This window comes from Carassius carassius, chromosome 23 (genome assembly GCF_963082965.1).
Source record: "Carassius carassius chromosome 23, fCarCar2.1, whole genome shotgun sequence".
NCBI lineage: Eukaryota > Metazoa > Chordata > Actinopteri > Cypriniformes > Cyprinidae > Carassius > Carassius carassius.
Window position 1 is genome coordinate 20,774,972 of NC_081777.1, and position 12,362 is coordinate 20,787,333.

The 12,362-nt window shown below is 34.9% G+C and overlaps 1 protein-coding gene across 1 annotated transcript in view; it reads right to left on the bottom strand.

The window, feature by feature from the left end:
• carmil2 (capping protein regulator and myosin 1 linker 2) overlaps window positions 1-11,107 on the bottom strand; it is a 50,766-nt gene extending 39,659 nt beyond the window's left edge. Inside the window, exons 1-18 of the mRNA XM_059506448.1 lie at window positions 10,975-11,107; window positions 10,681-10,775; window positions 9,436-9,486; window positions 7,671-7,730; window positions 6,244-6,365; window positions 4,888-4,985; window positions 4,687-4,757; window positions 4,526-4,599; window positions 3,775-3,850; window positions 2,995-3,083; window positions 2,805-2,899; window positions 2,617-2,703; window positions 2,355-2,464; window positions 1,421-1,498; window positions 1,173-1,249; window positions 984-1,088; window positions 729-798; window positions 560-641 (exon numbers count right to left, since the gene is read on the bottom strand). Of these exons, the coding sequence (XP_059362431.1) occupies window positions 560-641; window positions 729-798; window positions 984-1,088; window positions 1,173-1,249; window positions 1,421-1,498; window positions 2,355-2,464; window positions 2,617-2,703; window positions 2,805-2,899; window positions 2,995-3,083; window positions 3,775-3,850; window positions 4,526-4,599; window positions 4,687-4,757; window positions 4,888-4,985; window positions 6,244-6,365; window positions 7,671-7,730; window positions 9,436-9,486; window positions 10,681-10,775; window positions 10,975-11,014 (1,480 nt within the window). The 5' untranslated portion in view covers window positions 11,015-11,107. The remainder of the gene's footprint in view (window positions 1-559; window positions 642-728; window positions 799-983; window positions 1,089-1,172; window positions 1,250-1,420; window positions 1,499-2,354; window positions 2,465-2,616; window positions 2,704-2,804; window positions 2,900-2,994; window positions 3,084-3,774; window positions 3,851-4,525; window positions 4,600-4,686; window positions 4,758-4,887; window positions 4,986-6,243; window positions 6,366-7,670; window positions 7,731-9,435; window positions 9,487-10,680; window positions 10,776-10,974) is intronic.
• Between the last annotated feature and the right edge of the window lie 1,255 nt (window positions 11,108-12,362).

Here is a 12,362-nt window from a genome sequence, read left to right on the forward strand (position 1 = left end):
TCAAATAAGGGTTAGCACAAATGTAATCTAAATGTAATCCAAAAATAATCAGATTACATTACCAAAAATGTGTTATATTATATTACTGTATATATATTACTGATTATATTACTGACTACAAATTTTGTCATGTAATCTGTAATCACTAACTGATTACAATTCATAAGTAATCTAACCAGCTCTGTTTATCACAATAATGCCTGTTTACTTAGAATATGTTTTTATATGTGGTACATATCACCAGGTCATTCACACAGATGTACACAACAGCCCCCTGCCTCTTACTAATCTTATGAAAAGAGGTTTTCCAAGCAGCAGGATGACAAACGCACACACACAGCGAGTCAGATTAATTTATGCCTCCATCTCTCCATGTATCAGTCAGATATGATTTATGACCTGATGTGAGGAGAGACCCTGTAACCCCTCTAGTGCTGTTGTGAAAGAGATAGTCATTGAGAGCAATATAATAAATCTGACAGAAATAAAGAGGAAGGCATGAAGGGAGGTTAATAAAGTCCCGGCCGCATGGAAGAGAGAATAAAATAAGAGACGGTACCGTTGTCAGACAGGTCCAGACTGCAGATGGCCTTGGCCTCAAAGATGTGTTCCTGAATCACCTGAGCTCCAGCCGACCTCAGCTACAGTGACACAAAATCACACACAATTTTAAGAAAAGATTTCTAGAATTGGGGTGGATGTGTAAATGTGGGTGTGTGAGTCTGTACCTCGCAGCAGCTGATGTCAAGCTCCAGCTTAGATAGATGAGTGTTGGTGGCCAAGCCCTGTAGTAACAATCTAAACACCATTTACACTGGGCATTAATGATGACATAATCGTCATAAGATGTCTACTCATAATATATATATTTTTAAATATTACTGACCCCAAAGTTTTTAATTTTATAACATATATATAACAGGAGAGATATTCAAGCTTGTAACACACACAAATGTATGCTAAAATTGGCACAAACCCCATACCTGAGAGCTTCTGGAGGTAGTTTAGTTCCAGACAAGCCCACGTATTTTAACACAGTGCTCTTGCTGAAGAAATCCCTCACACTGCGTGTGACCTCTCGTGCTTTCCTATTACAGCCACACAGATCAGTATGTACACGCAAGCCTGTGTAGAGATGCTTTTAATCCACAATGTCACTTTTGATGGCTCACCTATGAGAAAAAGTGTTCCTGGAGAGGTCGAGGTAGCTCAGAGTAGTGCAGCAGCCCACAGACAGAGACACAAACAACTAGAGAGAAACAGAAAAAGACGAGAAAAGGTCAAAGGTTCCTCAAGATATGTTTAATGGAAAAAAAAAACATCGAGCTGGATTACGACTAGCTTTGACATTGGATAAATCATTTATATGTGACAAAATAAGCAATCAAACAAGATGCAGAATATAAGTGATGTGGCTCACTGTGTCTAGAGGGCAATCGGTGTAGCTGAGGTCCAGGTGAGAAACTGCATTCGGAACAGACAGGAACTTAAAGAGGCTCTAAAAAAGACAGACAAGCATGTTATTTCAAAGCTGCCCTAAGTATTCAACTCTATTCATTCTTTTTTGCTAGATTTTGCAATGCTGGGGATGAATAAACCTATCAGACAGAAAGGCAGACATATGCAGCCATGCGAGTTTTAATGACGTTTTTTATTTGATTTAATAAACGTAAATTCAATGGATCAAAAGTGAGAGTAAATGCATTTATAATGTTAAAAAAATCTATATCAAATAAATACTGTCCTTTGTATTCATCAGAAAACACTGAAAAAAAATGTAGCATTGTTTCCACAAAAATATTAAGCAGCACAACATTGATAATAATATAAAATCCACCAAATCAGTATATTAGACTGATTTCTAAACGATCATAGGACAATGAAGACTGGAGTAATGGCAGCTGAAAATTCAGCATTGACATCACATAAATAAATTACATTTTAAAATATATTAAAACAGAAAACATTTCGTCCCCTTGGAATTATAAGGTTCTATCTGCATTCCGAGTAGTTTTGAGATATTGAGCTTCAAAGTTTTTATGTTCCATTCGACTGTGTAGATAGAACCTTACTGCTTTTTAAATAAAAAGTCCCATAATGTATACAACATTAAAAAATCTATCACATAATGTAAATACGTTGACACAGAATAAGAATATGTGAATAACTCAATTTTGACAAAAATGTCAGAAAAGACTTCTTTCAATCATGTTTTAAATGTATCATTTTGAATGGAAGTATATCCATTATATTTAATATTTATAATAGAAATAGTTATTTTGGTGGTGGGCCAGTGAAAATATTGGCAGGGCAAGCTCAAGGGCCTTATATCATCACAGTTCTTTCAAACTCACCACAGCATCTTCTGTCGCCAGGCAGCCCATGTTTCCGCTCAGGTCTAGGTGGGTCAGAGTGTTGCAGAGAGACGTACTTTGATGAAGAACTTGAACCAGACAGCCCAGGCCTAAGGCAACAAGGAGAGCGAGAAAAAGTTGAAGACGCCAACAGCATGGCAACTAAAGTGACACTGTCCTCAGAAAATGTGTCTAGTTAGTTTTGCAGGCATGAAACAGCATCTTGAAATGTGTAAAAGGGAGTAAGAGATAAACGCAGCACCTTTCGGGGACATTGAGACCTTGGAGAGGTGCAGCTGACTGAGGCCACGATGCAATTTGCCCAAACTCTGACTGAGAGCAATCACTCCTAAAGTTCAAGAAAACAGAGAAAATCACTATATCAGCATGTATACAAAGAAAAAAACAATTCCTCTGATCTCAGACCAGAGAGAATATCTGCATCAGTACCTTTATCTTCAATAGCATTGACAGAGAGGTTGATGATATGGACAGCAGAGGTGGAACTGTCCCGAAAAGCGCTGGCCATCTTCACAGCAAAATCCCTGCATCCAGGAAGCAAAGAGAATCAACTTACCTCAAAGACATTGGGTAAATATGTTAAGCTTTTCATAAGCACAAAAGCATTGATGAAACTCACATTTTGAGTCCGCTGGCCTCCAGACTGACCTCCTCCAGAGCACAGGACCGGGCGATCATATAGAGCACCTGCTCCTGCACATCAGGGGTCTGGAAACAAAGACCAGAGGCTGATAAATGACAAACAATTTTCGTTTTTGGAGGCAAATTGACAACACATTAAGAATGACATGAATTATGCCAAAGCTACTATGATCAAAAAAGAGCTGTGCAGCCACTAAGTATCAAAGTTTGAAAAACAGAGGCTTGTTTGGTTGATTCAAGTTGTGCTTGTTCTACCCATCCTTCAAACCTTTCTCTCCATTTTAAATGAGTATATTGCATCACACAATGAACAAAGTCGCCCTTGAGCTTGTCATGTTGTGATGTTGTCATGACTCATGGTCAGAACAACAATTTATTGTTTGGCAAGTGGCCTATACCTGACCTTTCCACAGCCAGGAGCGAGAGGAGATGGACGTCTGACATTAGTGGATAAGCCAAGTCTAAACACAACCATTCATCTCGAAGTTTCCAGCTTTATTCACCAGTATTCGTGATTATTTGGCCCAGTAGTATCTATACATATGGGGTGATGTTAGCGCAGTGGATAAGACACATGCCTGTGGTATGGGAGACCCGGGTTCGAATCCACTGTGAACCGCCAGTGTGTCCCTGAGCAAGACACTTAACCCCTAGTTGCTCCAGAGGCGTGCGACCTCTGACATATATAGCAATTGTAAGTCGCTTAGGATAAAAGCGTCAGCTAAATGAATAAATTTAAATGTAAATGTATACATACCAGTTTGAAGTCCTTGCTGCATATCTTGGTGAACCATTGGTTGAAGGACAAGGCACCCACTGCTAAAGCCAAGTCTCTGTTAACATTTTATTAACAGATTATTAAGAAGAAATACCACAACACCAAAAGACACATTAACAGTGGCATTGATTTATATATTAAAGATACTTCCATTTAGAAGTTTTGGGTCCGTAAGATTTCTTTTAGAAATGAATACTTTTTATAAGCAAGGAAACATTAAATTGATCAAAAGTGACAGTGAAGACTTTTAAATGCATTTCAAATAAATGCTTTACTTTTGAACTTTCTATTCAAAGAATTTAAGCATCACGGCTTTCATAAAAATACTAAGCAGCTGTTGCCTACATAATAAATGATAACAATAGGAAATGTTTCTTAAGCACCAAATCAGCATTTTAAAAATGATTTCTGACGGATCATGTGACAGGAAACTATTTGTATTATTTCATAATATTACTGTTTTTATATATAGTAAAAATATTACTTTTTAGTTTATTTTAAAAATGCAACTTTGCTGAGAATAAAGGTTTTTTGTTGTTGTTGTTTTAACCTTACAGACCCTAAACTTTTGAATGGAAGTGTATTAATGTTTTATATATATATTATACATATTTATATATATACACATTTATATATGGTGCAAATTAAATAAATGCTTATATATATATAATGTCAGTTTACATATTTAAAAATTAATTTCTTATTTAGAGGGAAAAGTCATTGTATCTACCTGCTGTCTAAATGACTGAAGTCAATGAGGTTGAAAACCCGACAGTTCTGAACATGGTAAATGTTATCGACGTCCTAGAAACCACAGGAGCAACAGTTCTTAAAACCCGCATCGCTTATCCTTTCACAATTTGACTCTTATTAGTAATGATCACTACAGACCCACTGAACTTCCATACAGCAAGGGAACTCATTAAAGTCACACAAAGCTGCATAAGTGTCTGAAAAGCCTCCTGTGAAGGACCAAAGAGAATGTCGAAATCAAATGAAAGTAATCAGATATCTAAATAACATCTAAATGTGACTGTTCCCTACAGCTGATCACACAAAAGTGTTTTGTGAGTGACAACATTATCATCTGACCACATGGTCCAACTGCTCCATTCACATGTTCTTCAACTCTAGAGGCAAGACTGGACAGCCGCTCTTGGAGGTCAGGGGGAACTTTCTTCAGCAACTTCCTGCAAGGAAGAAAGAGATGGAGGGTGATAAAGGAAGAGTGGGATCAGTAAGACACATCAGCCAACACAAATTTTTCTTTCGTTTTCCAGTCAGTGGTAAATTAGCTTTATACACACAATGAACATCCTGGCACTTTATGGCATTTGATAATGGGTTTTTCCCATATGTGGGCAGATAAATCTGTTAAGACATTTGAGAGGAAGTGAGTCAAATTAGTGAAGACCTTACGGTTTAAGTCATTAGAGTTTATCACAAGGAATAATATGGAAAAGAGAAACTATATCAAGATCATCCACTTTTCTACAATGATTGATAAAAGCAGTGGTTTCTTAAGTTGTTTTGCTCCAGGACCCAGATTTTACAGTAGAGACATTCAATAAATAAAATAGTCATATATTACGGTCAGCACAGTATATCCTTGTTGTAAGGGAACACGTAATTAATGTAGACTGGTTCATATTTATTTTATAGGACAAAGGAGTAAAAAAAATTACCTCAACTGCCCTTTGTTTTTAATTACATGTTTACATTAATGTGTGGTCAAATTAATGTAACGTGAAACTACCCTGTGAAATTTTCAATATGAATCCATGTGATTGGGTGTTTCAAGGGTGAAGAAGTTCCTCACAGAGATTTCACTCATCGTGCCGACCAACAGAAAGCTGTCATACATCTCTACACTATGAAAATTGGTTATTTTTTGCCTGTTAATTTTCGCCAAAATTTTGCTAATGTGTCCATACCTTTAATAGAAATATATAAGCAATTTAAAAAGAAAACTTTACAGAGGAACATATTATATTTAACAGCCATATAAATAAATATATTTATAGGAAAAATATATACTTTTTAAGCGTAAATGATCAATTCTTTTTTAATTTATTGTTATTAAATTATTATAAAAATATACAAAATATTAACTCAATTTAAGTTAAGAATTAATTGCATTATTTATGTTTAAAACCTTGTACAGTTTTGCTAACAGTCATTGAGGATGTTTGCAAATGTCTGCATTTGTGCCCAAAGTACTGTAGAGCTGATTTGGACACAATGCTTTTGATGTCAATAACAAAATTTGGATAAGAATATTTGTTTCGCTGTCCTAACTATACCTGATTATTTAGTCCATGCATTTTAAACGACAATGCAAAACTGGATTAGACTATATTTATTTCCTTAAAAGCACTGAAATGCATGAAAACTATTTGAAGTAATGAACAATGTTAGATCAGATGTGATTATTAACAGGTCACTCACCCGGGCGATGAATCCGGAAAAATCTTCTTGAGTGAGGCGGTGACATGGGTGACCACAGCTTCCAGATCTCGCACTGACATCAGGCTAAGAGAGTAGATCTGCCTGTCCGTCTCAATAACCACCTCACAAACACACAAATACAAAGAATGATGAGCGACTGCAAGTATCCATAAAAGAACCAACCAGTTGGCTGATTTGAAAAGGAACTTTCATTTCCAAAACACTTCTGAATCCCAATTTCATGCCTCCAACAGCTTGACATTTAAACCAGTTAGAAAACTCGTGCTTTAAGCATGTAAAAAAGGTCAGGGTTAAAAAAAAAATGAATTGCTAATTATATGTTCACATTACACTATAAATATAGAAAAGTCAGCAGTAAAAATATTAACAGGTTAAATGTAGAGGTCTTTATTTCATTGCTGAAAGGGCAAATGTATTATAGTTTTCCAAATGTTTTTATCTCATAATTTACAGAGAAACTTTATATTTAACAATATTACCCTACAATATTACCCTTTTAAATACTTTTATTCAGCAGAGTGACCATAATGACTTTTACACTGTTGCAAAAGAATTTTAAATTTATATTCATCATAGAATCATGAAAACTCAAGCAGCACAATTTTTTTTAACACTGATAATATTATGAAATTTTAGTGTTGCCATCGCATGAATACAATACATTTTAAAATATATTAAAACTTTTTAAAATTGCAACACTAGTTTACAATATTACTATTTTTACCATATTTTTTTATCACGGTAAGCATAATGGACTTCCTTTGAAACAAACCTCAAATCATTCAAATTGCATAATTAAAAAAAAAAAAGTTTAATAAAGTTAAATAATGAATTAAAGTATACTGATATGTGACCCTGGACCACAAAACCAGCCTTAGGTCCCTGGGGTATATTTGTAGCAATAGCTAAAAATATATTGTATTGGTCAAAATTATCAATTTTTCTTTTAATGCCAAAAATCATTAGGATATTAAGTAATACTTTGTAAATTTCCTACTGCAAATATATAAAAACGTTATTTTTGATTAGTAATATGCATTGAAAATAATTCATTTGGACAACTTTAAAGGCGATTTTTTTCAGTATTTAAATTTTTTTGCATCCTCAGATTCCAGATTTTCAAATAGTGGTATCTCGGCCAAATATTGTCCTATCCTAACAAACCATACATCAATGGAAAGCTTATCATTCAGGTTTTAGATGAAGTATAAATCTTCAAATTGGGTTTTGTGGTCCAGGGTCACATATTTATATTACAGCTGCTCATTTTTTACCTTTTACAGTCACATTTACATGTATTCATTCAAGAGATGTTTTTATTCAAAGCAACACATAAAACAAAACAAAATGTTACAGTGTAGATTAACAAGCACATTAAATGCATGTTATAGCAGTAGATCTCTTACCTGCTCAATGCTGTCAATAGTGATGGCATAGATCTCTAGATAACTGAAGGAACTCTCCACCTGCAGCGAGAGACAGGACCGCTGTAAACAGCACACTTACTCTGACATGTATATACAGCAAATAACACTGGAAATAAAGTGACTCAGAGTTAACACAGAAGATAAGGGGGTGGGGGTGGTGGGGGGAGTTCTGGGAGGCCGGGTCATTCACTGAAACTCAGACACAGAAGTTGAGCTTTGGAACACACATTTTTTTTCCACAGGAACTAGTACTGAGTCATACACTTTCAATCTCTAACGGCATGTCATTACACGGTGCGGTACAGTCCATTAGCACTTAGCCCTTATTTCACAAATCAAGAAATATATTCATCTTTTAAAAAGAACATTGCCATTCAAATTTTTATAAACCTTCAGTTATGAAATCACATTAAGCAGTTTGTACTAATAGTCATTAGCATGTTTTTTGAAACACATATTGCTAAAAGGACATATAAATTGTAATAGAGCTCTGCTAAGAAATATTCCCTCCAACAGCACTTTGAGTTAATAGTGGACCTGACCCACTGACCCTCGGGCTTCTAACCTACTGCTTGTTTTATCAGCTGCATATTTTCATGACAGAGTCGATTCACTGGTCAAGGTTACTTGCTGGTTTTTGGCTCCGTTACAATATCCTTATTTTAGCAGAATAGTTGAAGCATGTATTTCACATGCATGTTATTCCGAATGTCACCTTTAACATTATGATTTATGAATATTGCATGGTATGTTGGTATCAAAACAAGTGCAATATGATCATGTAACATTACTTTGAATTTTAAGTATTTCATTAGCTCTCAAATCGAGTAATCACAATTAAATCGCATCCAAAATAAAAGTTGTGTTTATACAATATATGTGTGTCTACAGTGTATATTTATTATGTTTGTATAAATAAACACACATGCATGTATATTTAAGAAAAATATGTTACGTTTCTATATTAAATATATTTATATAATATAATTGATATGAATATAAATACATAAATCTAAATATTTCAAAATATATGCTATATGTGTGTGTCTTTATATACACATAATAAATACACACATATATTATGTTAACAAAAACGTTTAATAATAACGTTTAGTAATCCCAATTAATTGATTTGACAGCCCTAATTTAATTTTGAAATACTCCATAATATCCGTGCGTTCTAATGCACAATGGACTTTATTTATTATTACTTTAATAAAGTAATTATTATTAATTGAATCATTATTAAAATAATCCTTTATTTGCTCATTTATTTTGTTTATATACTATATTCAATAAGCATTACCCTACTGTATTTAAGCTACATTTTGTCATCATTTAGAACAATGAACCCACTTTATAGTGACACATCTTTTTTTGAATTGTTTTCCTTGAAAGATGTGCTTGTGATATTTTTCTTTCTTTTCTTTAAATGTTTATATGTGACTCGAGTGTCCAGTTGCTTTTGGGGGTCACTGCAATCCGAAACTATGCATCGGTGCAAAATAATAATAAAGATAAAAAAGTGTAAGATATTGGTGTAGAAATCTTTTGGTAAGTGTATATGTGTGCCACATTAAAGTAGTGGTCTTTGATAACCATGTTTCCACTCACAATGTAGGCCAATTGACATAAAAAAAATAAATAAATAAAAAACCCTGTAAAAGTATGCCACGTATTGCTCTGGCCCTGGTGTGAGATCTATGTGATCTGATGCAGAACTGATTTATATAATGTTTCCCACCTTCACTGGTTGCTTGCTGTGGAACACATGAGCTCTCCATTGAGACATCACCTGTCAAAGAACAAAAAACGCAAGAGCACAGAAAAGAGTAAATGAGTCTAGTGCCATCTGCTGGTCAACACAAAGTGCTTTTAACAAAAGGCTAGCAACTTCCTTGAGTTATACCCTCAAATGTTTTATTTTTATTTATTTTTTTTTGTGGCTTTCAGTATCATAGCAACCTGCCTGAAAATGTTGTTTTTGGTCTGAATTTTATAGCAATATATTTTGGCAAAACCACAAACAACAATATTCTGAGCTTTTCAGTGCTTTCTCTTTCACATCACACAGAAAAGCACACAGCCCTTCAGTGATAAATGACGTTTCACATACGAACAATGCAGTGCTGACTGTGCAAGCAGAACCTTGCTCTGATGCTCTGCACACTTCAGCACATATCTACACTGGCAGCAAACGCTGCTTATGCTGTGTGGAGAAAGAAACACCACAATCAACAGTAATATAATACAGTATTACAAGTAATAACAGGAGGACAATGATCGTGACTCTTTGTACAGAAACAAGATGCTCTTTGGATCATCTCAATCACGCTGGAGAACATGATCAAGTTTTACACAAGCTTAAGGAGTTCATGCAGCTGCTAACATCAAAAGGGCTAGAAAAATTTAATACAAACATTTTGAAAAAAACTAATTCCCCATAATATTGGTGTTACAACACAATACTTACAAAAAATACAAGAATTAAACTTATTTTTTTATTTTAAACATTTTATACTTTTTTGGCGAATTAAATACTAAGAGTAATATATATATATATATATATATATATATATATATATAAAAACACATACATACATACATATATAATACATACATATATACATATTTATATTGAAATTGTCTTCTAAACTGACCATTTTTCTCAGGCTCTTATGTTTATATTCAGTTATTTCACTTTAATTCCAATGAATAGGTTCTTTTCATTGGAATTAAAGTGAAATTATTGAACATACACATAGGAGCCTGAGAAAAATACTCATTTTAAAAATAAATATCCAAATGGCACTTCATATTCATATATATATATATATATATATATATATATATATATATATATATATATATATATATATACTAATATTTGTGTGTGTATGATCACATTTAATTGAATAAATGTAATAAAAATTCTGAAATGAATAAATAATACATTTAAAGAATTAACACAAATAAAAGGCTGACATACCAAAACTCTGCTCTCTGCTCGTCCCTTGTACTGGTTGAGCTGCACCAAACTCATGAACTGAACCCTCTGTGGCTTCAGATACTGAGTTATGCATTCTGGAAATCAAGCACACGCAACCATTTATGCAGCAATTCGCATAACTTTAAAAAGTAATCTTAGCACCATACTGTAATGTAGAGATTGTATAGTCTGAAAGAGCTTCAAACAATTGTCTCATAGTATAAACAAGCCTACTGGTTATTATCTACTCATATTTCAGTTGTGTGTTCTGAAAGTATTTTTTAAGCACCTTACCTTTGAGGCAAAATGGGACCTCTGTCTGCGCCGCCATCATGTCTGTGGCAACAGGGTGAAGACAGGCCAGCGCTGGCAGCTCTCATGTAAGTGTGTGACACACTCTTGAACACACACACATCCTGCTGCTTTATGATTCATGCTTATGGGGGAAAACCACAGTTTGAGAGTACAGGTCTGAGACAGGATGTGACACCTGAACTGCATGAAGAGCATCCTATCACAGTTACTTCATAATGTGCAGTTTCACACATCACAGCAATCATTTCAACCCCAAAGCAAATATGCCGATGTTTGCAAATGAGGTTAATATTAAGCTTCAGTTTGTGGTACATGTGAGAATGATAACACTTATTGTCAAATCTCTGACCTATTTAAAAGTTAGAGGTTTTGGTGTCAGCTTTGCAGAGATGCATAGAAAGTCAAATGTTTCATTTATAATCCTTGCTTTTTAACGGATTGATGGCTAGGTGGCAGAGGCAAATTAAAACGTTAAATTGTTTTCACTCAGCACCTCCCTCTAGTGGAATATTGTTTACTTTGTAGCAACCCTTTCTGGCTAAAACTGTACCTATAGTGTATTTGATAAACACTGAAAAATCGTGCACACCCTGCAGAAAAAAATAATAAATAATCAAAAAGTAGCGTAATCTGGTAGGCTACTTTTAGCTGGTCATCAGGCTTGTTTTGGCCACTTCCTTGGCTAGTGAGTCTGGGAGACCAGCTCAAACAACCATCTAAAACTATATTCACTACCCAGTTGTAAGACTTTTTTTCTTCTTCTTCTGCAGTGTGTATATATACTGAACAAAATTATAAATGCAACACTTTTGTTTTTGCCCCCATTTTTCATGAGAAAATCAGTCAGTATCTGGTGTGACCGCCTCACGCAGTGCAACACACCTCCTTCACATAGAGTTGATCAGGTTGTTGATTGTGGCCCGTGGAATGTTGGTCCACTTCTTTTCAATAGCTGGTGCTGGATATTTGCAGGAACTGGAACACGTTGCCGTATACAATGAACCAGAGCATCCCAAACATACTCAATGGGTGACATGTTCGGTAAGTATGCTGGCCATGCAAGAACTGGGATATTTTCAGCTTACAGGAATTGCGTACAGATCCTTGTAACATGGGGCCATGCATTATCATGCTGCAACATGAGGTAATGGTCGTAGATGAATGGCACAACAATGGGTTTCAGGATCTCGCCACGGTATCTCTATGTATTCAAAATGCCATCAATAAAATGCACCTGTGTTTGTTGTCCATAACATACACCTGCCCATACCATAACCCCACTGCCACCATGCACTACTCAATCCACAACATTGACATCAGCAAACCGCTCACCCACACGACATCTGCCATCTGCCCTGTACAGTGAA